Raw genomic sequence first — 25,684 nt, 5'->3', positions numbered from 1 at the left:
GCTGCTTCCTCCTTCTCTGCCTCATGTATGTGAAGAAGAATCAACAGAATTTGTTGACTCGGACTGATGTGCATCACCACAACACTTGGCATCGAGAGCTGTTTGACATCCCCAGGATGCACCTCCAGAGATCGCGGGTATGCTATAGGAGTTACTACTTCAACAGGCTGCCTGCAGGGGTCAAGCAGTTGGACCTCATCGTGTTCGAGAGAGTTGTGACCGGTTTTCTGAGAATCAGGGCTTATTAACATGTCCAGGAATATGTGAATGATGACCTGTCTCAAATATTATCAGGCTAAAGTGCCATTATGTTAAAGAGCAAGGCCTCATATATGATATTTTTTTCGATCTGAACTTGATCACTGCCATCTTGATCAATTTAGTGTTTTTTGTTATTTCTTTTTATTCATGACATGACGTCATCGATCGTACAATTTTGGGTAATGGATGAAGCTTAGACCAGTTATAGAATAGACACGGTGGGAAGTCTAGCCTCTGAAGCCAATATCAACTGCCAAATCCACCCATCTTGACGTCACAACCAAGCTAACAACAACAACAATGCATTGTTTAACAACAATGTAAGTTGAACAACACAAACACACAACAAACTCAAAAAAGTTTTCTATAATTTCTTTACGATGCGTGACGTTATTGCTGAGACGTCAAGATGGGTGGATTTGGCTGTAGATGTTGGCTTCATCGACTATCAGTATGAATATACAATGGGCCGTGTCTATTCTATAACTGGTCTAAGGGATGGAGAAAAAGGTATAAAGGTAGTCATCAGCTGATCGGAATCTGACTGTCGTTATGACGTCATAGGTGCGATCAACTTGTTGGACGGTCAATTTTCAGGACGGTCAACTTACATTCATATTTCTTTTTATTTTTGAGAATATAAAATAAGAAAATTGATATAGCATTGATTGATATGATTATTGATGATCATCATTGATGAAAAATTCATTGTAGATAATAAATAGTCCAAAGTTTTTTTTCTAATTTTATTTCAAATTGAAAAAAATCATGAAACACATGGTAAGTGGGAAGTGGCGATGTTTGATGGCTGTGATAATGAAAAATCTAACCTCAAATAATTTCTAACCTCAAAATCTCGATCACTATCAAATTTGTGGTGAGAAGTGAGAAGAATTATTTATTTTATCTTTGGTTTTATGTGCAATACGATACCATACCGTACCGCACTTACTTCTGGCTCAATTGTCTAAAAATGGGTCGCGTTTGCGTCAGGCCTGTAATATATTGGGACACCAGACTGAGTCTCCAGAATTGACGAAGGACACCAGTCAGTCCTCCAGATTTTGGCGGACAGCTGGTGTCTCACTAATGTAACTACTCACAATTGGTGTCTCAGTTTGTTTTACACACGGACACCACTGGTGGATCTCGGGTGACCCAGCTTGATGTCCTAAAGTATTTCGGACCTGAAGCTCTTATTTCACTATCTTTACGCATCCCTTTACCCGTTCCCCATCAAAATAAGCGCAACAATATTTTTATTGTCTATACCCTACAAACTTAACTAAAAATGTTTGGCACCTAACACATAACTTGAAGGATCCTGGTTTCCATTGTTGGCAATGATTATCGAATGGCAGCTAGTGGCCTTCTCGTTATGTGCCTTCTGCACACAGGGACAATACCAGTAGCATCTACTATTGTGAGGTCCACGTTATAATGTAAGTATTTAGTTGCTATCCTTGTCTATCATTCGTCAAAGCAGATAGCGCTATCCTTTACTAGCTCCGCAACGTTACCAGATCGTTATTCAACAATTTAGAAATATAATCTGGCCAGGCAGAGAATCAGCAGCGCTGTTCTTCTGTCTTTTTCCACTGCCTTTATAACGTGGATCTCACTATAGACATGGTCATTAGTAGCGGCTACTTAAAATTGGTCTATTAAAGGGGTCGGGACGCTGTTAATCCCCGTGTGATGATACTTACTTACTCCTTGGCGCTAGCTCATTCAGAGCCTTGACCTCCTTCAAAAAACCTCTCCATTCTTCTCTATCGGCAGCCTTACGTCTCCATCCTCTGACACCCAGCTCCCTAATGTCGTCCTCCAAATCCTCCAGCCAACGCTCGGACGTCCTCTTAGCCTTCTCCCTCCTGGGTTGTTCCTGAAGACCTTTTTTACAATTCTTGAGTCACTCCCGTGTGATGATGCATGCCTCTAAAACAGCATGCGGCTGTTTATTGTGAATGGAGTCGCAGTAATTTTCGGCAATATTTTTTGTCAGTATTTTTAATAAAATTTGTTGAATAGGAATTGGTATTGTTAAATTTCTCCATACCGTAGTCAAAGATACTATCTTAGTTTTAATATAAGATTTTATTTTGTTTTATTAATTTAAAAGTAGCCCATGTCAATAAGTGTTTTATCTGTGTCGCATCCACATTTTATTAGATTGTAAATTTATTAGAATTTATTCTATAGAATGCAGTCCTGTGTACAAATCTAATAAATGTGGATGTAACAAAAATGAAACTATGTTTTTATTGAAAAAAAAACAGTAGGCCTATATAATTAAAGCAGATTAGTAGCTGCACTTTCACTGACTTTATTTAGTCAGATGACATCATTTTACAGCCGTTAAATTCCATGCAATTAGGCCCAAATATATGTGTATTGTATGAAATCAAGGAGACTTATTTTTATTTATAAAGTAGAATTATAGTATACTTTGAAACTAGCTGCTACAATTTATATTCTTTATCTGTTATTTTCAAAGGGTACTATAATTCTATTTTATAAAATATGTGAATTGATACATTTTTTTTAATGTATATTTATTCATTTATTTATTTACAGGAACAATGAAAACAGGTTTCTCCTTGTAATGTCTCCTTAATAAAGCGAATAATGTTTACAGTGTTGCCAGTTTTAGACTCACAATTTGAGCAACATATTTTAATTATCTATAAAAAGAATTTTGATGTAAGTTCTAAATAGTTAGATTAACTTCATAGTCAGCTTGATTAAAATGCATTGATCTTATTTATGACAAATTACTAAGTGACAATGGCAAGGTATCAAATTCATAAATAAGATGAACAATTCATGATGATGAAACATAAATTTACTTTGGTAAAAAATTACATATATTTTAATTTATTGATTAAAACTATTTAAAATTGTCACAACTTCTTATTTATTGAAACATTTTGTAAATATCTAAAATAAATTCAAAGTTGATGCGGCAATTCCAAATTGAAATCGTTTTTATTCAATATAATAATTTTTTATTCAATATACCACAATATCACCTTATCAATTACAACACACAGAAAGGTAGGTGACATGGTTACAAAAACGAAACAATAAATTCTGTGATTAAATATGTAACAATGATCACAATATATGATAGTATGGGAGAAGAATAATGTTTCAATACAGGAGAGAATGATTATTTAAATTATATGTTTGATACAAACATGTACAAAGGTAAGAAAAAATAATTATCAAATGATAAAATTTATTTTGGTATGACCAAAATTTATTTATTTATTCATTGGATACAGTAGAGCAAACAATACAATAGTCAGAAAAGAAAAGAAACAGGCTATTGCTTAAAACTTCTTCTATTTCTTAAGATATATTTACAAGCAAGTCTATTTTTATTAGCCCATAACAAGATTCAAGATAAACATTTATTATTATGTCCATAAATAAAATTATTGAAATATTATCATTTATAATATGAAACGTTGAAGTCAATAATTATACAAAAATCAATCACACACACACACAAATATATTCCGACATAATATACCTACACAAACTAAGAATAGTTCTTATTTCACAAAGCAGTTCAAGGCTTTCATCAAGTTCAATCTTGAAATATGTAGGTACTGTCCTAAAATGTACAAGGATTTTTTTTATTCACGAATAAATCATGCTCAATTTATTTCATAAAATACCGTACGGTATGCTAGCAACTGCAAATCTAATTGAATATTTCATTAAACGATTGAGTCTTCTATACTTGTAGTTCTGTGAACAGTAGACCTCGCGCAGTTATAAACCACAGCCTCTTCTGTCTATTCTATCCATCAGAATAATTAATCAATCTAGCAGAATATTATGCTTTTATATTAGGCAGAAAACACACATTCTGTTTACATGAGAATACAGTACCTGCCAGTACAATTCACTTTAAGTTTACTTCTAGAAACTCCATATTTTTTCAAATAAATAATGCTCTAATATTATCGTAACTAGTTTGTAGCATTTTTACAATTTTTTTCAAAGTAAGACAAATCTCAAACTGGTCAGGCTCTATGAAAAATATAACATTCGAATTATAAAACTAATATTTGTAGTAAAATTTGTACGGAGTCGTCGATATTTAGCTAAGTGAAATTGATAAAATATGTCGTTAATTAGGGTAATTTTGGACGGAACCATGTGTAGCTCAAGAGCGCCAGCAAATTTTGGTCTATACTATCTTAAAAAATAATGTCATCAATAGAATTCTATCAATAAATACTATAAAATACAACAATAAATACAATCAATAATATTAGAAGTCCACCCCGGCAGCAATGGAACAATAACCATACAATCTCGCAGTTCATTCTATTATCTTGAATAAGATGAAAGCGAAAGCCAGTCCGAATAGCTGAAATTAATAGAATATTATTATCATAATTTTATAGCACAAAATATTTAATGGTTATGAAATAAATAGCTGATATAATATATTTGTCCTTGAAAAATGTATTTTCAAGAACATCAATTAATTACTGAAATAACACATCACCACATTGTGTCCACAATATCACTATAGTGAGGTCCACGTTATAATGGCAGTGTTTTATTAGCTATCCTTGTCTATCATTCAACAAAGCGGATAGCGCTATCTCTTTCTTGCTTTGCTCTGTTGCCAGATCGTCTTTTAACAATGTAGAATTGATAATCAATTAACAAAATATTTCATCTTAATTATGGAAAAATATAATTTCTTGTTTAATAAAATATAATTGGTTATTTTAAACGAGAATGAATAGTTAATATTACATCAATAAACCTGTATCAGCTACCGTCTATAGAAGGCATTGACAAAACCGAGGATCGGGAACGTTGTTCTCCCATCTTTCTCCACTGCCATCATAACGTGGACCTTTATTCTTTATTGATTGATACAATAAGTACATCATCAAAATGATAGGGAGAGAAAAAATAAGGTAACCTTGTGCTATTCCTCTCTCAAATTTAGATAAGGTTACACATAGTCCGAGATTGGTTAAGCCTTGTAGTTGTTCACTTCACAAAATTTTCAGTCCTCAATTATTTTCACAACGTAGATTTTTAAATTTAGATGATTCAAAACCAAACATAGAAGAATATTTCACATTTTTATCAATAAAATAGAAAATATTCACAGAAATAATTTTGCAGGACCAAAAAACAAACTTAATATTCTAAAAACACAGCTGAGACTTTTCTGAAAAGGAGTCTTCTCACTATAAGTGAAAATATAGTAGCCTACTTAATGCCTTCTTCAAGGAACAACTCCTAGAGGGAAAGTATGAATTAACGACAGAAACCTTGATAACACTGAATTTTTATTGGCAAATAAATTATAGAAATTGGATATTTATATACATTTATCTTCCAATTCATTTACCTTCTCTGCTTAGGTATTTTTTTGTCTATAGTTACTTTTATGAGATTGGTGTTGTACTGTTGGAAGTTGAATAAAAATAAATTCATGAGAAATCTCTACATATTTTTACAGATGCTTAGGCCATTTTTATTTTTGTTAACGACGTGGTTAAGTGGTAGAGTGGACATTACTGTCCAAACTTCGCCACGTCAACAACAATAAAAAGTCATTCTTTATTATATATTTTGATTAATATTATATCATATACTATTAAACGAGCAACTTCTGTTTATATGTTTAGATGTTCATATGTTTGTATTTCACCGGATCTCGAAAACGGCTCCAACGATTCTCACGAAATTCAGAACATAGTAGGTTTGTAATATAAAGATTCGATTGCACTAGGTCTCATCCCTGGGAAAACTCGCTGAAGGTCATTAAAAGGATAATTATTATTCATCCTTGGAAAACAGCTGATAATAATTATTTCGTCGACTGTTGGTATGGAAGTGAGTGAGCGAGTTCATGTGTGTGGGACTGTGTCAAAATTATGACTCAGCTGTTGAACTTTTGTAATCATTCAATCAGGTACTTAGTGCCGGTTGCAAAAAAGCCGGGTTATTTTCAATCCTGATTAATTCCAGTAGATCCATATTTTTGAAATGGTCTTCTCTGATTTGGTTCACGAAGTTAATCAGGATTAAAATTTAACCGTCTTTTGTGCAACTGGGCCTTTGTGAGGGAAATTTTTGCATTCCTCTGGGAATTAATCTAAATTTACTGTGATTAGATAGAACATTTTCTGTATGAATGTTATTATAATTTCTTCTTTCGTAATAAATTTTTTATGGTTTTGTACTCCAGAGCGAAGCTCGGTCCCCGATATTATTATATTAAAATAAAAAGATGTGTCATAAGAATGTGAGAGGGGTGGTGGAGTATTACCTTGACAACCACTCAGAAAATCATGATATTGTAATTATTGCTGTATAATAATAACTTACCATAAGGCATGAAACAGATATACCGGCTGCTCCCAATATAGACGCATGATCCTTGACAAAAATTTCGGTCACATTCAAACAGCCGTCAGTGTAGATATTCAGTTGGGTTTGAAAGTTTTTGCAAGGAATTTTCTGCAAAAAAACATGAAAATTAATACAAATTGAAGATTAAATCCCTTCAAAACTAACGAGTGTTCTGGAATTTAATATACAGTCTGTGCAAAACTTAGTTAGCAGTATAAAAATATTAGTCTTTAGGAGTACACATAGTATAGCACTGCCAGAGAGCCTGTGAAATAATTTGTGTGAGAGAGAAGGAGCAAAAAAGAGAGCGTAGTAGGCCTGCAGGACTTTTTGGACCGAGCGAAGTGAGGTCTAAGATTCAAGTCGACGGTTTTGCATTTCTCTTTATGTTTAAATGTTGCGCATTTACGGCGGAACGCAGCAATAGATTTTCATGAAATTTGACAGGTATGTGTACCTTGTAATGTAATTTTAAATTGCACGTCGACGTATATACAAGGTTTTTGGAAATTTTGAATTTCAAGGATAATATAAAAGGAAAAGGAGCCTCCTTCATACGCCAATATTAGAATAAAAATCAGACTATAGAATTATTCATCATAAATCAGCAGTCGAGTGGATTATAAATTGCATGCCATGACGCATGCAATTCAATGTCTCAATGTAACTTGGTGAAAAATCAGCTGCTGTGTGGACTATTAATTGCATGCCTCATTGAATGCAATTTTTATGCAATATTAAATGAACTATTGATTGCATGCAATTAATAACTAAAATAACATAGTATTGTCTCTCGACCTTTCTCTGCTTTGAACTCGGGCTGACCTGTTGCCAGTATGTCTTGAAGGAGATTAGCTTTTGATGTTAGCATTTTTGATACACCAACCCCAACAGTCATTAGCCGTTTTCACACCGCCGACACGACATACAGACAGGATTTACTCTGATGGACAGTACAAGAGGAGGCTGCGGTTTATAACTGCGCGAGGTCTACTGTTCACAGAATTACTAGTGATAGAATCAGCATAAAAACAGCAACCATGTGTTCCTCATTTTAACATTGGTCATGAAGCTCCATACTGCAAACTAATGTTTGGACGAGCTATAGTATAGTGTATAGCATGATAATTCAGGCGTAGAATCTATATATATAAAAGCGAAATGGCACTCACTCACTGACTGACTGACTCACTCACTCACTCACTCACTCGCATAACTAAAAATCTACCGGACCAAAAACGTTCAAATTTGGTAGGTATGTTCAGTTGACCCTTTAGAGGCGCACTAAGAAATCTTTTGGCAATATTTTAACTCTAAGGGTTGTTTTTAAGGGTTTAAAGTTCGTCTTTTAGCATGTATATTCTTCTTCTCCAAATCTTTTAATTATAATTGAAATCTCCATATCATATGTTACTATAGAACTATAATCTAGATAGAGTACCTCTTCGAAACAGTTGTTAACTGGCAACTAAATTAATAATTTTGTCAGGTTGGCATTAAGTTGAGTTGACTTTGTTAGGTTGGCACCAAGTTGAAGATTTAAATGCATTTATCGCGGAAAATTGATTGGGCACTGCTACTTCAATCCTGGGAATATTATATTACTAGCCGTCAGGCTCGCTTCGCTCGCCATATCCGTTTAGCCAGACGTTTAGTCTGGACCCCCGACTGGATTGTCCTAACATATGATAAAAATGCTCAAATGGAAAATGCAGGCGAGCGAAGCGAGCCTGCTTATCTCATTCTTGGACGATCCAGTCGGGGGTCCAGGGGGCGGAGCCCCCTGGCTAGACGGATATGGCGAGCGAAGCGAGCCTGACGGCTAGTATACTATAAAATAGTGAGATCCAGGTTATAAAGCCAGTGGGAATGATTAGACATCATAGTTGCCAATTTTCTTTTCTCACCACCTTTTACAGCAGTTGAGTCATTATCTGATAGTTAATTGTTGATCCTTGTTAATAATGATCATTCTATCTAAAATATATAGGCTTATATCCATCAAGAAAGTATATTTTTTCATGATTTAGTAATCCATAAGATTTTCAGGGTATTACTTTACGATATTCCTTCAAGTTCATTAAAATAATATTTCAATCAGAAAGTTCTCGCTAATGAAAAGTATTTTTTACAAAAGAAAGGCCCGGGTTGAATATTATATCATATATGATTGAATGTCACGAGAGCCAATCAGAGAAGCCTTCTCTGTGCAAACGGGCCAAACAATTAAAATCGTTCACAATCGTAACTCCCCTGCAAAGACCGGATGTCTGCGTGTTTTTATATACATGTTTTTTTTGTATCTTAAAATATCAATTATTGAAGAATTCATTCCATTTTTGAGAAACTAAATGAGAATAATTCAAATTGTTTTTACCTTTCCCTCGATTTCTCGGCAACAACTGTCAGGAATGTTTCCTTTCCAGTCCGCATAGCTGGTCACGCCGCAGCATTGCAACTGTAAAACAAAGTTACAATATTATTTTAAAATATAGAAATAAAAATAATAATAATAATATTCGAGTGACCTGGCTGGCTCAGGTCTGGTGTCAGAGTTTTCAGGTCGCAACTGATCAATTTCAGGGCCTCTGACATGACCTAACGACTGCTTTTTAGGCAGCCGGGACCGACGGCTTAACGTGTCCATCCGAAACACGGGAGTGGCCTGAGATAAATATCTTGCCCGGGCCGGGATTTGAACCCGGGCCTCTAAATCATAAAGCCAGCATCTGATTCACTCCGTAAACTAGAAATATCTCATTAAAGAAACTAGTAAATGATGGGGAAAAGTATTGTTTTAAACTGATTCAAATTAGACTATTCAATATTAAAAAACCTCCATCAAAATTAATATTATATTCAATATCAGTACTGTATTGTTTAGTCTACGGTATGCTTCTTCTGATTTTTTGGCAAATAACAAAATGCATTACACTTTATATTACAGGTAATTGAACACAGTATACCGTAATGTTTGCTTTATGACAATCTAGTCTGCAAACATTAATTAAATAAAAATTCTACTGAATCGTTGTAATTGTAATTAAAGGAAGCAGATATAAGGAGAAATCTAACTAGAATATTTATGCTGATTCATATTTATTATAGCTTATCTTTGAATGGTATTTTAACTTTCTGAGTAATTGTGAAGGGGGTAATGTGGTAGTTATCCATAGTGTTCACTGTTTATAGTATAATGTGGAGTTTATTATAAACTAATAACAGGTAACCCGTGCTCCGCAAGGGTCTAATTAAAAACTTGACAAACTGAAAACTTGACCTACTGAGATCTTGAATAATTCAAAATAGGCCTACAACCATCCTCGGTGAATCAAGAATCTTTATGTAAAATTTCAAGTAAATCAGTCCAGTAGTTGAGACGTGATGATGCGTCATTCGTGAATTTCCTATCCTGTACGTGTATAAGCCAGAGTTCTTTCATTTATTGTATTATATAAGATAGAGAGAAAATGAGTGAATATGAACGGTTTAGAATTATTATTCCTATCTAAAACTCAATGTATTATTTGATCTATGAGTACATGTAGTCATGAATAGGAGATTCAGTACCGTGAATGTTTATTCATTTATCTATTACTGGAGATTAATGAGTAATTGCATTTGTTCAAATGCTTGAATCCTATTATATTAAACAAGCAATTCCTTTATTTATATATCTGGTTATTTATGTTTAACGGATCTCGAAAACGGCTCCAACGATTTTCACAAAATTTGGAACATAGTAGGTTTATGATATAAATATTCGATTGCTCTAGGTCTCATCCTTGTGAAAACCGGAATTAAAAGGATACATCCTTGGCTGAAACAGCTGTATATAGTAAAAAAAGTGAGTATGTGAAAAATCAAAATATCGCATCCCCGAAATACATAAGATGACGTATAGCCAGCTGTGAAATATAAACACGATCATTTTAGAGAATTGTGTTCTCTTTATCAATAAATAAAAATAGAGAGCGAAGATCGGTGCCCCGATATTGATAATTATTGAACGAGAATCCAAAGTTAAATACTGTAAACCAGATATATTATGTACATATGTACAGCATAATGCTCTAATTCCCAGGCTGGCAGATAAATTAACTATAACTATATAGTGAGGTCCACGTTATAATGGCAGTATTTGATTAACATTTGTGTTGCTATCATTGTCTATCATTCTACAAATCAGATGGCGCTATCCTCTTCTACCTCTGCAAAATTGGCAGATGGTTTTTAACAATGTAGAAATGTAATTAATTAACAAGATATTTTATCTCAATTATTATGAAGACTTATTGAAAAGTAGGTACATTTCCTTGACGAATAAAATATACTTGATTACCGTATACTTTGAATAAGAATGAACTGTATGATCAGATATGCCGGTATCAGCTATCCTCTATGGAAGCCAGTGGCAAGGCCTAGAATTGAAATGAAAAAGATTTTTTTCATCCAAAATACAGTACAATAACAGGAGAATTGGCATCGGTGTTCTCCTATCTTTCTCCACAGCCATTATAACGTGGACCTCATTATATTTGTTCCCCTTGTGGCGAATATCAAAGCTCTTGCATTCAGATGTAACAAGAATGAAGCATTGGAGGTTAATAATCATGAGATTAAAAGAGTACATGAAGTTAAAATTCTAGGAGTCACCATAGATAGTAAACTTTCATGGAAACCCCATTTAGAATGTTTGAAAAAGAAATCAAACTCTGCTGTATATGTGCTTAGGACAATGAAAAATCTGCTAGATATTCAAACTTTGAAAGAGGTCTATTACACGCTCTTCCATTCACATATGGCATTGCATTTTGGGGTAATTCTTCGGATGTCAACCAATAAATTTAATCTTCAAGTTGCAGAAATGGGCAATTCTCGTTATGGTAGGAGAGTCAATAAGAACTAGTTGCAGACCCTTTTTTAAGCATTTAAAAATTCTCCCACTCCCTAGTTTATATATGTTGGAAGCAATTTGTCTGATAAAAAATGAGTTTATGTTTAAGAAGGGTTTTATGAGACAAGATACAGACATGTACTCAGGGATGAAACACATCGTACAGCTTTATATGCGAAAGGGGTAACCAGCGTATGTATTCATCTATTCAATGTATTGCCAACACATTTAACGTGTCTAACACTTGGAAAACTGAGAGTTCAGTTGAAGACAGAACTGGAAGGACAGTGCTTTTATTCGATTCGGGAATTTTTCAGTTGCTTTAGTTCACGGCGATTTTTCGCAGACCTTTGAGAGTATTATATGTTAGAATCTGCTTTATAAATGCACATTTCAAGTTGAATAATTTAAATGATTGACAAGTCCATAAACCCCTTTGAGAGGAGGTCAGTGGCTGCTAAATTATCTATCTATCTAATATTTGCAGTAGCAGAAGTCTTCGGGGAGGTTCACAGCATATAACTTTGGATTTTTGTTCTTTAAATAAATAATCTGTGGGTAGATGACACAAGCTGATAAGTCATGATTTGTAGACTTTTCAGAAGAGCAATTTTAAAGTTTGGCATAGCTGCAAAAATATTATCTATCATATTTTTTCTTACCCATTTTACACTAATATAATCAGCTGATCATTGACTATTTGAATATAAAATATCAAGGAATAAAACATTAAAATTAACTTCATAATTAAATTCATAATAATATAATAAATAAATATAAAAAACTATTGAGGATTTTTGCTAGTGATGTCAGAGATATCATGTTTTGCCATCTGCCAAATGTTTCAAATCACAATGTAACAGTATAGGAAATATCTTAAAAATCGATTATTTAGAAATTTGAATATATTTTTTAACAATTAATTGATATTATTTACAAGTATTGATCAAGTTAAACAAACTGAACTGTTTGCAAAGTTGTATGGGTTATGTAGTTCTCATAGAGGTTATTGATTTTCAGATTTCATAATAGCCTACCAGTACATACACTTATCAAATTTTGCCATCTTTTGATAATAAATTGGATTATAATACAAACCGGTAGAAGAGTGTTGAGATATATGTACTTATCAATATTTGTCAACTTGGGGTTTGGAAGAAAATGCTCTATCAGGCCTATATCTCAGCTATTTAAAGAGATACAACATATTTAGTTACTAGCAGGTAACCCGTGCTTCGCAAGGGTCTTTCTTAAAACTTGTAATGAAATCTAGAAGAATTCAAAATAGGCCTATGTACAGTGAGTCAGTCATTCTATCAGGGCTCGAATAATTTTGAAATTTTAATTAAATAAAACTGGAAGAATATAACTTCTTTATGTGAATAACACCTTCATTGAAAGACATATTAACTGCATGCGTTTTCATATTGCCGATACAGCATTGATGAAACTGTAGACGTTTATTTAGCATTTGTCTCAAAAATTGTAGCTGAAAAATTAATAATCCATGCCACGTGTTGTAGGCATAAACATTGCATCAGGAAAACGAAGTTTCAAAACTATGTTTTTCAGGAAGAAAGCAATATAGAAACAGATGTACCTTTTTTAATTTTGACCATATGATTTGGTGATTTTTTAATGAAATCGAATGTACCATTAACGAAATTTAAACATTAATTCTGAAAAATCTAAAAGGAAAATTAAAATTTGGGCTTCCAGGTGCACGAGATTTTTATTTTTAGAATCTATGTGCAAAATTTGGAAATCTAAATCATTCCCGTTTTTCCGGTATGCAATCCACAAGTTGACATGTTTTGATGCGAACAAACGAACACACGAACAAACACAACCCTACTCTCTCTTATTATATAACTTAGATACCTACCATCTTATAGATCTAATTTTTCTGAACACAACCATATGCATAGCCTAACTCAATATGTTCAAAAATGTGACTTATCAACTTGTGTCATTTACCCACAGATATATTTATTTATTTATTTATTCAATCATTCAGAATTACACAACTTTCAGAAGAGTACCACAGGCTTACGCCCAAAACGGTTCCAATTCTAATTTATATAACAGTTCAAATGTAGTTAGGTTATGTGTCACTCATTCTCCTATTACACACTCAATTTACAATTCAAAACACACAAAATTATTTTCAAATAATATAGGCCCAATAATTGATCTATACCGATAATCTCAATAATTATAATTTATTAGTTATGCTTACAAAATAAAAATTATTATTTTATTGATTTTAATTACATTTTCCTGTGTATCATCCCATGCGCGTCTAATGTTTCTCTTCTCATTGTAGAATTTGATGGAGCTGTACATTTCTTGCTCCATGGTGTACCTGACCTTCTCCTTGAAAACATAGCCCAGTATTCCGCCAACCAGCATCACAACAAAAATTATCAGGATGATGATGAAGTACTGTTGAACAAAATCAACAAATTTATTTATTTATACAATAAAATATGTCAATTTCCACTGAGTCTAACAAGACCCATATTGGTACAAAACAAAATAGCACTGTACATGAATAAACTATATTAGTGTGAAACTGAAATTAGAATAGATGAGCACAGTACAAAATAATGTAGATTACTCCAAAAACAAGATAGAAAGATAGACATAGAAAAAGAGAGGAGAAAAGTCATGCAGTTCGTGAACCCATGCAAAAATCATTATCTATATTTCTTAAGTAAGTAATTATAGAAAGAAGAAATGCAACTCCTCATCACCAGCCATAAGTCAATACCCAGACGAATAAATTCATAATTGATTTCAATAAATTCGTCAATGATTTAGAAGAAGAACACAATAATTGTACGGTTAGATTAGAGACTTGTACGTGAGTGATGAAGACTATCCGAAGATTAGATTAGAGTTCTTCTATTTATGTAAAGTTACAATATAGAGTACGGTACAAGCATAGAGAAACAATAGAGTAAGTAGATATCCATCCCATGGTATAGGGCGTTTATGTCGCAACTTTTACTGTTATCTCAAGCCGATTACTGTTGATTATTGTCGAATTTTACTGTTTTGTTGGGGTGAGAGTTTATGAACGGCACAAAATGAGAGACTACCAGCGTCACACAGCTTCACGGGAAAAAATTACATGAACTAGCGGCTTGAGATAACAGTAAAAGTTACGACATAAACGCCCTATACCATGGGATATATACTTATGCTATTTTCTCTATGGTACAAGTCAATAATTTATAATTTTATGGTTTCAATGGTTGTGGAACATTACAGGTCTATGCTGGATTCAGGCAGCTGAAAAAACTCTTCAACATCATAAAAAGGGTTTAAGCAGAGCCCCGTATGTAGAGTTTTTTTTTAACTCTATGGCTCCCATGTCTCTAAACTTGAGGAGAAATTTTCAAGGCTGTGCAAAGGCTAAAAATAAACTTTCCACTCGTGATATTTTTCAAAGTTTTCCGATTGTATATCATCAAGCTATCAAAATGAAAAAGTTTTCTCAAAAAAAACTTTTTTTCCAATCCTTTTTGAGATATGAGCGCCTGAAGTGTCAATTTTTGGGACAGAACATTTCAAATTCGGCTATATATAAATCCATGAGATTTAGAGGATGGATTCTTCATGGTATTGTTGATCTAGTAAAACAAAAATTTTCTGAAAATATCAATTTTTAAAAAAGTTATTCAATTTACCAAAAATTACTCAACTAAAAGTTATTTTTGGCTATTTTTAGTAAATTGAATAACTATCTTAAAAATTGATATTTTCAGAAATTTTTTGTTCTAATAGATAAACAATACCATGAAGTATCTATCCTCTAAATCTCATGCATTTATCTATTACCGAATATGAAATGTTCTGACCCAAAAATTTAAACATTAGGCGCTCATATCTCAAAAAGTAATGATCAGAAAAAATGTTTTCCTGAGAACACTTTTCCATTTTTATAGCTTAATAATATACAAATCAAAAAACTTTGAAAAAATATCACGAGTAGAATCTTTATTTTTAGCCTTTGCACAGCCTTGAATAAACTTCTACCCATGATCACATGATTGGACCTTATAGCCTCTCCAGACGGACAAAAGGAATTTTGATGTCATGCCTATGTCGAGTAGCCTATTGATCACATGAACGTTCGATCTACATTGGAGCGTTTCCCTTCACTTATGAGTGTGAAAAAAGCTACAGAATAATATAAAGATTCACCAAGCTCAACAAAAAGTGGCTTACATTGGGCTATTCTATCAGCTCTACTCAATATATCCTGATTGCTCTCTTCTGCATAATAAATACCTCTCCAATCAATCAATCAAATTTCATTAATTCAGGTAGTTGCATATAAAAGACAAGCTTCGCAACATTGAATCGTCACAATCAATAATAAATACAGAAAGTACAATAGTGCAAGGAGGAGACGTCAAAGAAAAAATCTGGTTTGGCGCACTCACACAACTTTCCTTGCCGTTATGAAAATTGATCACCTGACGCTAGTGTTCACGCACATCTCAAGTCTATTCGAAGATCTGAGCCAGCTGGTGACAGGACAATAACGCTGGAGACACACGAGGTCTGCTATCTCTTCATAGTGAATGTAAATTTAAAAAAAAATTATTTTGGAGAGAGATGAAGAAATAGTTGACCTCAAGCGTAATACTCCGGTTTTCCAGTTAGAACCTACTAACAGGAGAAATAAATTAAGAAATAGTCTGCCTAGCAATTTCAACGTCAAGCTACGTAACTTTTACCAGCCTCTTCAAGTAAATGAGGAGGATATAGATGCAAATATTGCTGCAATGGCTGAAGAGATTGCTACCTCAAAACGCAAACGACCTCACAATAAAAAAAATGCACCAGAATTAGTAAAAAACAATCTCCCTAAAAATATGCTCAATGAAACAAAGAAGATACTGTTGGTATCTGATAGTCATGGAAGGAATTTAACGTGGCATTTGAATGGTAGGTTGAAACACTCCTATGAATGTATTGGTTTTGTAAGTCCTGGCGCTAGGACTGAACAGATTTATGCCATGATAATATATGTGGTGAAATTGCTGATAATGATATTCTAATTATATTGTGCGGCGCTAACGATGTTGCGAGAAACGAGGCAGAAAAGGCACTAACGGGAATCGAGGAGACGATTAATCGATTTCAAAAAAATAAAATTGTCTTAGTAGATGTTCCAAACAGACACGACCTTGTTGAGTGGTCTTGTGTAAACAGGGAAGTAGCGCGGACGAACTGTTTACTCAAGGCTATTGGCGGGAGGTATGAGAATGTGATACTTGTAGAGGCAAGTCGGGCAGAAAGATTCCACCACACTCGACACGGCATGCACCTCAACCGTTGGGGCAAGGGCTGGCTGGCTGGAAGGATTTCTGCGGCTATTGAGGACGGTGACTATGCGATTGTTGACTCTCCTGTTTCTCTGGCCGATGACGGCTCACCTTCGCGGGGGGCTGCGTGGCCTCTCCACCCCGGTCACCAATTGGGCGGCTCGGCGACATGCAGTCTCCCGAGGTCGAGTCCCTGTCTATCACTGCATCTCCTGCGACAAATTTGGGAAACGACTGCCGCTCGGTGGAAACTACTCAACCTTAGCTACAAGTGTCTCACAGGATGGATCCGGGAGAATATCAATTTTACATCAGAATGTTCAGCACTTGCCATCCCGTTTAGACTTGCTAAGGATTAATTTAGAGGAGCTAAAACCTGACATACTGGCAATATCTGAGCACAAGATGTCAGAAGCTGAAACTGCACTGTTAAATATACCCGACTATACTATAAGCTCGAATTTCTCTAGGAGTAATAATATGGGAGGCGGGGTCATGATTTTAGTTAGTAATAAAATCTATTCAAGTTGCAGGCCCGTTGAACTGCCGGCAATAAAGTCTATAACGATGGAAAAAGAATTTGAGTGTTGTGTAACCAAATTTTCTATTAATAGTTTCTCTTTTGTTATGGCCTGTTTGTACAGAACACCCCAACATTGTTACTTAGATTCTTTTTTAGAAAAACTTGAAATATTGCTTGAAATTCTGTGCAGGAAATACAAAAATGTTGTACTAGCTGGTGACATAAATATTAATGTACTAGAAAAGAATAATGTTTACCTTAAGTTCAGTAATATTCTAAAAATGTATAATATGTCATTTAAGGTCGATTTTCCAACTAGAATAACTACAACCTCTGAAACAGCTATTGATAATTTTATTACAAATATTTGTGATGAGAACTTGAAAGTGTCAGGCATTATAACCCATATATCAGATCATGATGCTCAGCTATTTGAAATTCTTAATGTTAGTAACTTTCACAAAAAACCAATAAGAGGTCTTAGCAGGAGATTTGACGACTGTAATTCCAATATATTTTTCAAAGATTTAGAGAGCGTCAATTGGATGGATGTTTATCAATCTTCAGTAAGTGATAAGTATAATGCATCTATTTCAATTTTTTCATATTATTTCAACATTAATTTTCCAAAGCTATTTATGAATGAGAAGGAAACAAATAAGGATAAATATTCGAGCAGCGTGGTCATTAGGAAAAAGAGAGACTTATTGGAGCTTGAAAGAATATTTAGAAATACAAAGAGTGATGATTTAAAAGATCAAATTAAAACTAGAAAGAGAGATTTGAGACAGGAAATAGCAATAAATAAACAAAAAGTCTTTGACAATAAAGTCGCCAATGCAAGAAATAAAATAGAGTTATCTGGAAGATTGTTAACGATAATGTTGGTAAAAACAAAAATAAAAACTCAAATTTAAGTGTTATAGATAATGGAATTCATGTAACAAACCCTCTTACTATTAGTAATATATTTAATGATTTCTTTGTTACAGCAGTAGATAAGTTTGTCATACCAAATATTCCTGATAGATGTGAACCTGTTGAAACCCCGATTTATCCAAACTGTCAATCCACACTGAGATTCAGATTCAAAACTATTTCAGAATATGAGTTAGTAAAAATAATAATGTCATTTGAAAATAAACTTTCTTCAGGGCCAGATGACATCCCAATTACAATAGTTAAAAAAGTCTTGCCGGCAATAATTAAACCCTTGACTCATATAATAAATTCCTCCTTGATATCGGGCCATTTTCCAAACATTTTAAAGGTAGCCAGGGTTTTTCCAATATTTAAGAAGGGTCAGTATCTATTTTATCAGTATTTTCTAAAATTATTGAACGTGTGGTGTACATGCAGCTAATAGAATATTTAGAAACAAATAACATTTTGGACAAAGAACAGCATGGTTTTCGCTCTAAAAAGTTCACGATAACGGCTGGAGTCGATTTCATTAACTCTATCGTAAATGCAATCGACAAAGGGGAGAAAATTGTTGGCATATTCTTGGATATGACTCGTGCTTTTGACAGTGTGAGGCATAATGTTTTGATAGATACGTTGAAAACTCTAGGTGTAAATGGAATAGAACAGACATGGTTTGAATCGTACCTGAAGGATAGACAACAATTTGTTGAGATAGAGCATATTGAAGAGACGCATGCGCTGCAATATAAAATCAGATACCGCTCTGACCTGAGGAGTCTGAAATATGGTGTCCCTCAAGGCTCAATATTGGGTCCTTTATTGTTCCTGTGCTACATCAAAGGGTTGCCTAGGGTGGTCCAGGGGAAAGCTGCTGTTTGTCTCTATGCTGATGATGCAAACATCATCTTCTCGGGTGAATCCATTGAAGAGATTGAAGCAGCATCCGCTGTTGGCTTGTATTCCATTAATAATTTCTAAATAATAGGAATCTTCTTTTAAACGCCAGCAAGTCTATTGTAGTTCCTTTTTCTACAAGGCAAAGAATAATCATTGGTCCCCAAATGTTGAAATAAATGGCGAAACCTTAGAATTAGTGGATGGCACAAAATTCTTAGGCCTTGATATTGATAGCAGCTTATCATGGGATAAACATGTTTCTCAGGTTGTAAAAAAGATATCCCCCGGCCTTTTTGCTTTGCGGCAATTGACAGATATCTGCAGTATACAGACAATGAAATCCCTGTACCACTCTTTAATACATTCTCATCTGGCATACGGACTTGCTATCTATGGAAGTACAACCAAGAGTAACCTTGATAAGATACTATTACAACAAAAAAGAGCTCTCAGAATAATAATGAAGTTAAAAAGATTAGACTCAGTAAAACTCGTTTTTCCACAGTTTGGAATCTTAACAATCTATGGGCAATATATTTTTGACGTAGTCATGTACTTTAAAAAATGCTCGTCAACAGGATCAAGAAACGAAACACATGGCTACAACACCAGATTTGGAAGGATCGAGGAGAGGCATAGATTGAATTTCTTTAAGAAAAAAACACTTTTTATGGGGAGAAAATTTTCAATATACTTCCTAGAGAGTTGAAAGAAATAGAGGAGGTTGAATACCTACAAAAAAAATTAAAGGAATATTTGGTGGGACTATCTCTATACTCTTTGCAGGAGTATGTCAATTTGACTGTAAGATTTTAGAATCTTGTTTTTTTATCAGAATTTTGACTTCTGTATGTGTAAAGGATGATTTGTGACGATATTAATAATTATTTTTGTAATTTGACACTGTTCAGATGTATTTTGTGCATTTTGATGAATAAAGAAATTTTCAATTCAATTCAATTCAATTCAATTCAATGATTTAATAGAATCAACAGGTGCCAACAGTTTGCAATTGAATAATCATATTTTCTCGAATTTCGAGCTTAATTCCACTTTTAGGTGAAGATGTTACAAAACATTAATTGTTGAGATTTTCATGCTCAATCCTTTCCACTTGAAATTTTTTGTTTAAATTGTATCTGAAGACTGATAATTGGGAATCTAAAATCAAACTTTGCATAGATGGGGCGAAGCTCCTGAAATTTTTACAGATATGGGACTCGTGGCAGTTGATAGAGCTCATCAATGACTATTTTAGGTATAAATTTGATCAAAATCGTTGGAGCCGTTTCCGAGAAAATCGCGAAAAATCCTGTTTTCGACAACATTTTCGCCATTTTAGACGCCATCTTGAATTGCATTTGATCGAAATTGTTCGTGTCGGATCCTTAAAGTGTAAGGACCTTAAGTTCAAAATTTCAAGTCATTCCGTTTATTGGGAGATGAGGTATCGTGTACACACACACACACACACACACACACACACACACACACACACACACACACACACACACATACACACATACAGACCAATACTCAAAAACCCCTTTTTCGGACTCAGGGGACCTTGAAACGTATAGAAATTTAGAAATTGGGGTACCTTAATTTTTTTCGGAAAGCAATACTTTCCTTACCTATGGTAATAGGGCAAGGAAAGTGAAAAGTATTTACTAATTTATGCACATATAAGACTATCCTCCATATTATGTTCTATTTCTTGGTTTGCATAATTTTATCAAAAATGGGATTATCTAAATTGAATTGAATGATATTTATTACTATTTAATTATGCTGTAGTGTAGATATGAAATCTTCTTTTACATTAATTTAATTTACTGCTTTTGCTTCCAACGTTTATAATCTTCATATTAGCATTCATATCAATATGTTTATGGTTTTCTTCCATCAAGTGCTCCACAAGGCTTATTATTGAGTATTATTTTTTTGATTTTAGAGTTGAATGTGCTCCTGGAGAAAATAAATTTTGTATATAAATTGTTTTTAATATCTTTTATAAGTAGCCCATGCAAATAAAGTAATTTTTTATGGATATTCAAAATACAATACATAATGGAATACAAAATGAGTTTAATAATAAATTTTAAATTTAATAAAAATCAATTAGTTATTCTTGAAAATATATTTTCTTATTGCTTTTGCCATCATCAATAAATAATTGTTACTGGTGAAGAGTTGCAAAGCATCTTTGCAATCAACATTCAAATTGAAATAAATCATTAAGTCATTATTTCTTATGAATTCAAAGAAATTCAAAGATGCTTTGCTCCTCTCATCTCTCCACTTATTATTCATCACCGAAAACACCCATTCCACAAATGCTGAAGTGGCAGGGATAGAGAGTAAATATGAAACCACTTTATACAAATTCTTGAACTCATCAGCATCACATGCACTGAAAAAATGTAGCCAATATTTATTTGAAATCTGACAGTCTCCACCACTCTACAAACGTAGAATGTTTTGATTTCCTCGTACTTTATTATATAGTACTTTATTGAACAAAATAAAGTATTTTGCGTACTTTATCTTTCTTACAAAGTATAAAGTACAAGACCTCCAAATAAAGTACAATACTTTATTATATAGTATGGGTGGCAACCCTAATTGCCATCCCTAAACAGAGATGGTTTAGTGAGAGGTTACAGTACTCACAGTTAGCAGCATACACTTGATCTCCTTGATGGCGCCCAGACATCCGAAGAACGCGATTAGAGACACGAGGGCTCCTGTCGCAATGAGAATGTAGACGGCACCCATGAACAGATTTGTGCCCAGCAACTCATTGATGAACGATTTGTCCATCAGAGTCCAGATGCCAATTCCGAACACTGTTATGCCACCCACCTGCCAAAATTATACAAATGAGTACAACCAGGAAGATGGCGGACCTGTCTCAAAAGATCTCGTTGTCACAGAGTGAGTGATTGATTCATTTATTGTAAAATATCTGACTGCTATAGTGAGGTCCACGTTATAATGGCAGAATTTTATTGACATTGGTGTTGCTATCCTTGTCTATCATTGGAAAAAGCAGATAGTGCTACCCTTTTCTAACTCCACAACGTTGCCAAATCCGATTTTAACAATGTAGAAATACATTAAGGCAGACAATCAGAAACGCTGCTCTTCTATCTTTGTTCACTGCCATTATAACGTGGACCTCACTATACCTAGTAGTTCTTTTTAATAGCAAAAAGTGATTTCATACAAATTAAGAAGATGATTTCTCGATCCATTCCGAGCTGCAATGTATATTGTTAATATTTATTATTTTTTGTTAATTGACCGAACGCAGCCTCGATAAGATGTGGAGTGATATTCTATTGATTTCTATTGTTACTGATGATGAACAAATCAGAATATTAGGAAATAATTTGATAAATTGTTTGTTTCACTTACAAATATGACAAAGTTGGCAGCAAACATACTATATTTCACAAATTGTCCACACCCGTCCATCTCTGAGCCGAACCCCATTCTGGAGAACGTTTAAGAAACTCTGAAAAAAGACAAAATAGTATATTATTTTATGTTAATATAATTTGCTGTTCTCTTTAGTAATGTGACATTACAAAGCATTATACAGGTTGCGTTTCGTAGAGCAACTCTTCATGACATTATATAGTTTAGAGATGTATATACAGGGTGTTTCAGAAGTAGTGTCGAGAATTTTAGGGTATCGTACCTGGATGCTAGGAGACTACAAATGTCATATTTGAAGTGTCCAAAACTCAGCGGTTATCCTTATAGCTGCCATTTTGTTTTTTTCACTTAAAATTTTTATCTCAAGAACGAAATGTGTATTGATCTGAAATTTGGCATGAATATTTATGCTATAAAGACTCAACTATAAAAAATAAAAAAAAATTTTCGTTGAAATTTTTCAAAATGGCGGCCATTTTAAATTTTTGATGGCGAATATCTCGAAAACCGTCCATTTTACAGAAAATTTACAAGAGACAAGAAAGTTAGCAACTTTTTTCACAATTCCAATGATACCTAATTATTAAGATTGGTCGAAGAATAACAGAGAATTAATTTTTTCGTACTGCATGCATGACCACTTTTCACCATTTAAAGATCAATATTAATTTTTTAATTCCAGATGTATTTAAGATGAAGCTTTGAAACTCGGTATGGCTCCATATGGGCAAACAGATGATTTTACAATGGTTTTCAGATGATAATGTTTGTCTTGTAAAAGTATTGTTGTTTCATTAAAAGTAAAGAACCAGATGTAGTGCTTCCTATTTCTTAGTCTCACGTTTCCTAGGTCTTATTTCTATCTTAAATTTCCAGTTTCAATATTTTCTTACGTTGCTTCTACACAAATATTTAATTATTGTAATGGAATTTAGTTCGCTGGAGTACACCGATATTCACTTCATGTATGGAGCAGCTCTTGGCAATGCGACCGAAGCAAGAAGAATGTATGCAGCTGCATTTCCAAACCGCCGTCTCCCTTCTGACAAGGTGTTCACAAGAACTCACAATCGGCTGAGAGAAGTTGGTTCATTTGAACGGAACAGGGTAATTGCTGGTAGGCCTCGAGCAGTTCGAAATGTTGCTTTTGAAGAGGAAGTATTGCAGAAATTCGATTTCAATCCTAGAACGAGTACGAGAGCAGTTGCAAAGCAAATCAATTCAAGTGCTTCTTCTGTGTGGCGTGTACTAAACAAGGAAAGACTTCACCCCTTCCGCTTTCAAAAAGTTCACTCATTGGTTGAACGCGACTATGAGCCAAGAGTAAACTGTGCCCGTTGGTTTCTTCAGCAAGACATTATCCAACCAAATTTTCTAGAAAATGTGTTATTTACCGATGAGTCCAGCTTTACAAGAGAAGGAATCTTCAACTCTCGCAACAGTCACGTCTGGGCCTTAGACAATCCTCATGAGGTCAAAGTGCGTGGTTATCAGCATAGATTTTCGCTGAATGTTTGGACGGGTATCTTAGGTAATCGCGTGATTGGACCATACATTCTTCCTAATCGTCTGAATTCTCCCACGTACATTACTTTTTTAAGAGACATACTACCAGAACTTTTGGAAGATGTGCCTCTTGCAAACAGATATAATATTTGGTTTCAACATGATGGTGCCCCTGCTCATTTCGGAAATGTTGTTACGGACTTTCTGAACATGACCTATCGTCAGCGGTGGATTGGGCGGGGTGGACCAGTACCGTGGCCCGCACGTTCACCTGACCTCAACCCTTTAGATTTTTTTTTCTGGGGCCATATGAAAGACCTTGTTTACAGCACGCCAGTAGAAAACGAAGAAGACCTTGTGGCAAGAGTGGTTGCTGCAGCAGGTGCCATTCAAGATGATGAAAATGCTTTTATAGCAGTTCGACGGTCCATGATTGAAAGGTGCAGACTGTGTAATCAAGTTGAAGGACGGCATTTTGAGCAATTGCTGCATTAGTATCAGTGAACCGATTTGAGTGAAATTAATATTTTTCAATGTAAAATAAAATTTGGAGGAAAGTTATTCTTGTATATTTCTGTAATAAGAACGGTTTTCATGAAATTATAAAAAAAATTAATATTGATCTTTAAATGGTGAAAAGTGGTCATGCATGCAGTACGAAAAAAATTAATTCTCTGTTATTCTTGACCAATCTTAATAAATTAGGTATCATTGGAATCGTGAAAAAATTTGCTAACTTTTTTGTCTCTTGTAAATTTTCTGTAAAATGGACGGTTTTCGAGATATTCGCCATCAAAAATTTAAAATGGCCGCCATTTTGAAAAATTTCAACGAAAAATTTTTTTTTTATTTTTTATAGTTGAGTCTTTATAGCATAAATATTCATGCCAAATTTCAGATAAATACAACATTTCGTTCTTGAGATAAAAATTTTTAAGTGAAAAAACAAAATGGCAGCTATAAGGATAACCGCTGAGTTTTGGACACTTCAAATATGACATTTGTAGTCTCCTAGCATCCAGGTACAATACCCTAAAATTCTCGACACTACTTCTGAAACACCCTGTATAATACTACTGTCATAGATGAATGAATTCTTTATTCATTTATTCATACAATAAGTACGGTACATCATCAAAATGATAGGGAGAGAAAAATAAGGTAACCTTGGTGCTATTCCTCTTCCAAATTTATATAGAGTTACACATAGTCCGAAGTAGGTTGAGTCTTGTAGTTATTTATTTTATTTTGACACTTGAAAACATGAAAGTGTTTGAGAAGATAAAAGGCCTCACAGGTGTAATTACAAGTTGTCCTGATATATGTAGATGTTATAGAAGAGATAGAACAGAGTTCAATAAAAGAACTCCTCAATTTTAAAATTTGGTTCCAAAAAATATGAAATTACTTGTATTTTTTCTTTAAGGCTACTCATGTATATGAATAAAAATAGAAATCTATGTATCCTTTTTTAGAATTACCGTA

General features: G+C 33.9%; 1 protein-coding gene and 1 long non-coding RNA gene across 3 annotated transcripts in view; both read right to left on the bottom strand.

Moving 5' to 3' along the window:
* Positions 1-3,088: 3,088 nt before the first annotated feature.
* The window catches only part of LOC111061480 (tetraspanin-9), a 49,851-nt gene continuing 27,255 nt past the window's right edge, over positions 3,089-25,684 (bottom strand). For both annotated transcript variants that reach the window (XM_039422585.1, XM_039422586.1), the window contains exons 2-7: positions 22,670-22,769; positions 21,923-22,114; positions 13,835-14,005; positions 9,041-9,121; positions 6,640-6,771; positions 3,089-4,648 (exon numbers count right to left, since the gene is read on the bottom strand). In XM_039422585.1, coding sequence (XP_039278519.1) covers positions 4,601-4,648; positions 6,640-6,771; positions 9,041-9,121; positions 13,835-14,005; positions 21,923-22,114; positions 22,670-22,747 — 702 coding nt within the window. In that variant the 5' untranslated portion in view covers positions 22,748-22,769 and the 3' untranslated portion in view covers positions 3,089-4,600. The remainder of the gene's footprint in view (positions 4,649-6,639; positions 6,772-9,040; positions 9,122-13,834; positions 14,006-21,922; positions 22,115-22,669; positions 22,770-25,684) is intronic.
* On the bottom strand, positions 19,545-20,081 carry LOC120350158. Its single transcript, XR_005570660.1, has 2 exons — positions 19,665-20,081; positions 19,545-19,602 (listed from the first exon to the last, which is right to left on the bottom strand). It is a non-coding gene; the product is annotated as an uncharacterized LOC120350158 (long non-coding RNA).

This window comes from Nilaparvata lugens, chromosome 3 (assembly GCF_014356525.2).
Source record: "Nilaparvata lugens isolate BPH chromosome 3, ASM1435652v1, whole genome shotgun sequence".
NCBI lineage: Eukaryota > Metazoa > Arthropoda > Insecta > Hemiptera > Delphacidae > Nilaparvata > Nilaparvata lugens.
Note: the sequence above shows the minus strand (reverse complement) of the source record. Positions and strands in the feature narration are given on the sequence as shown.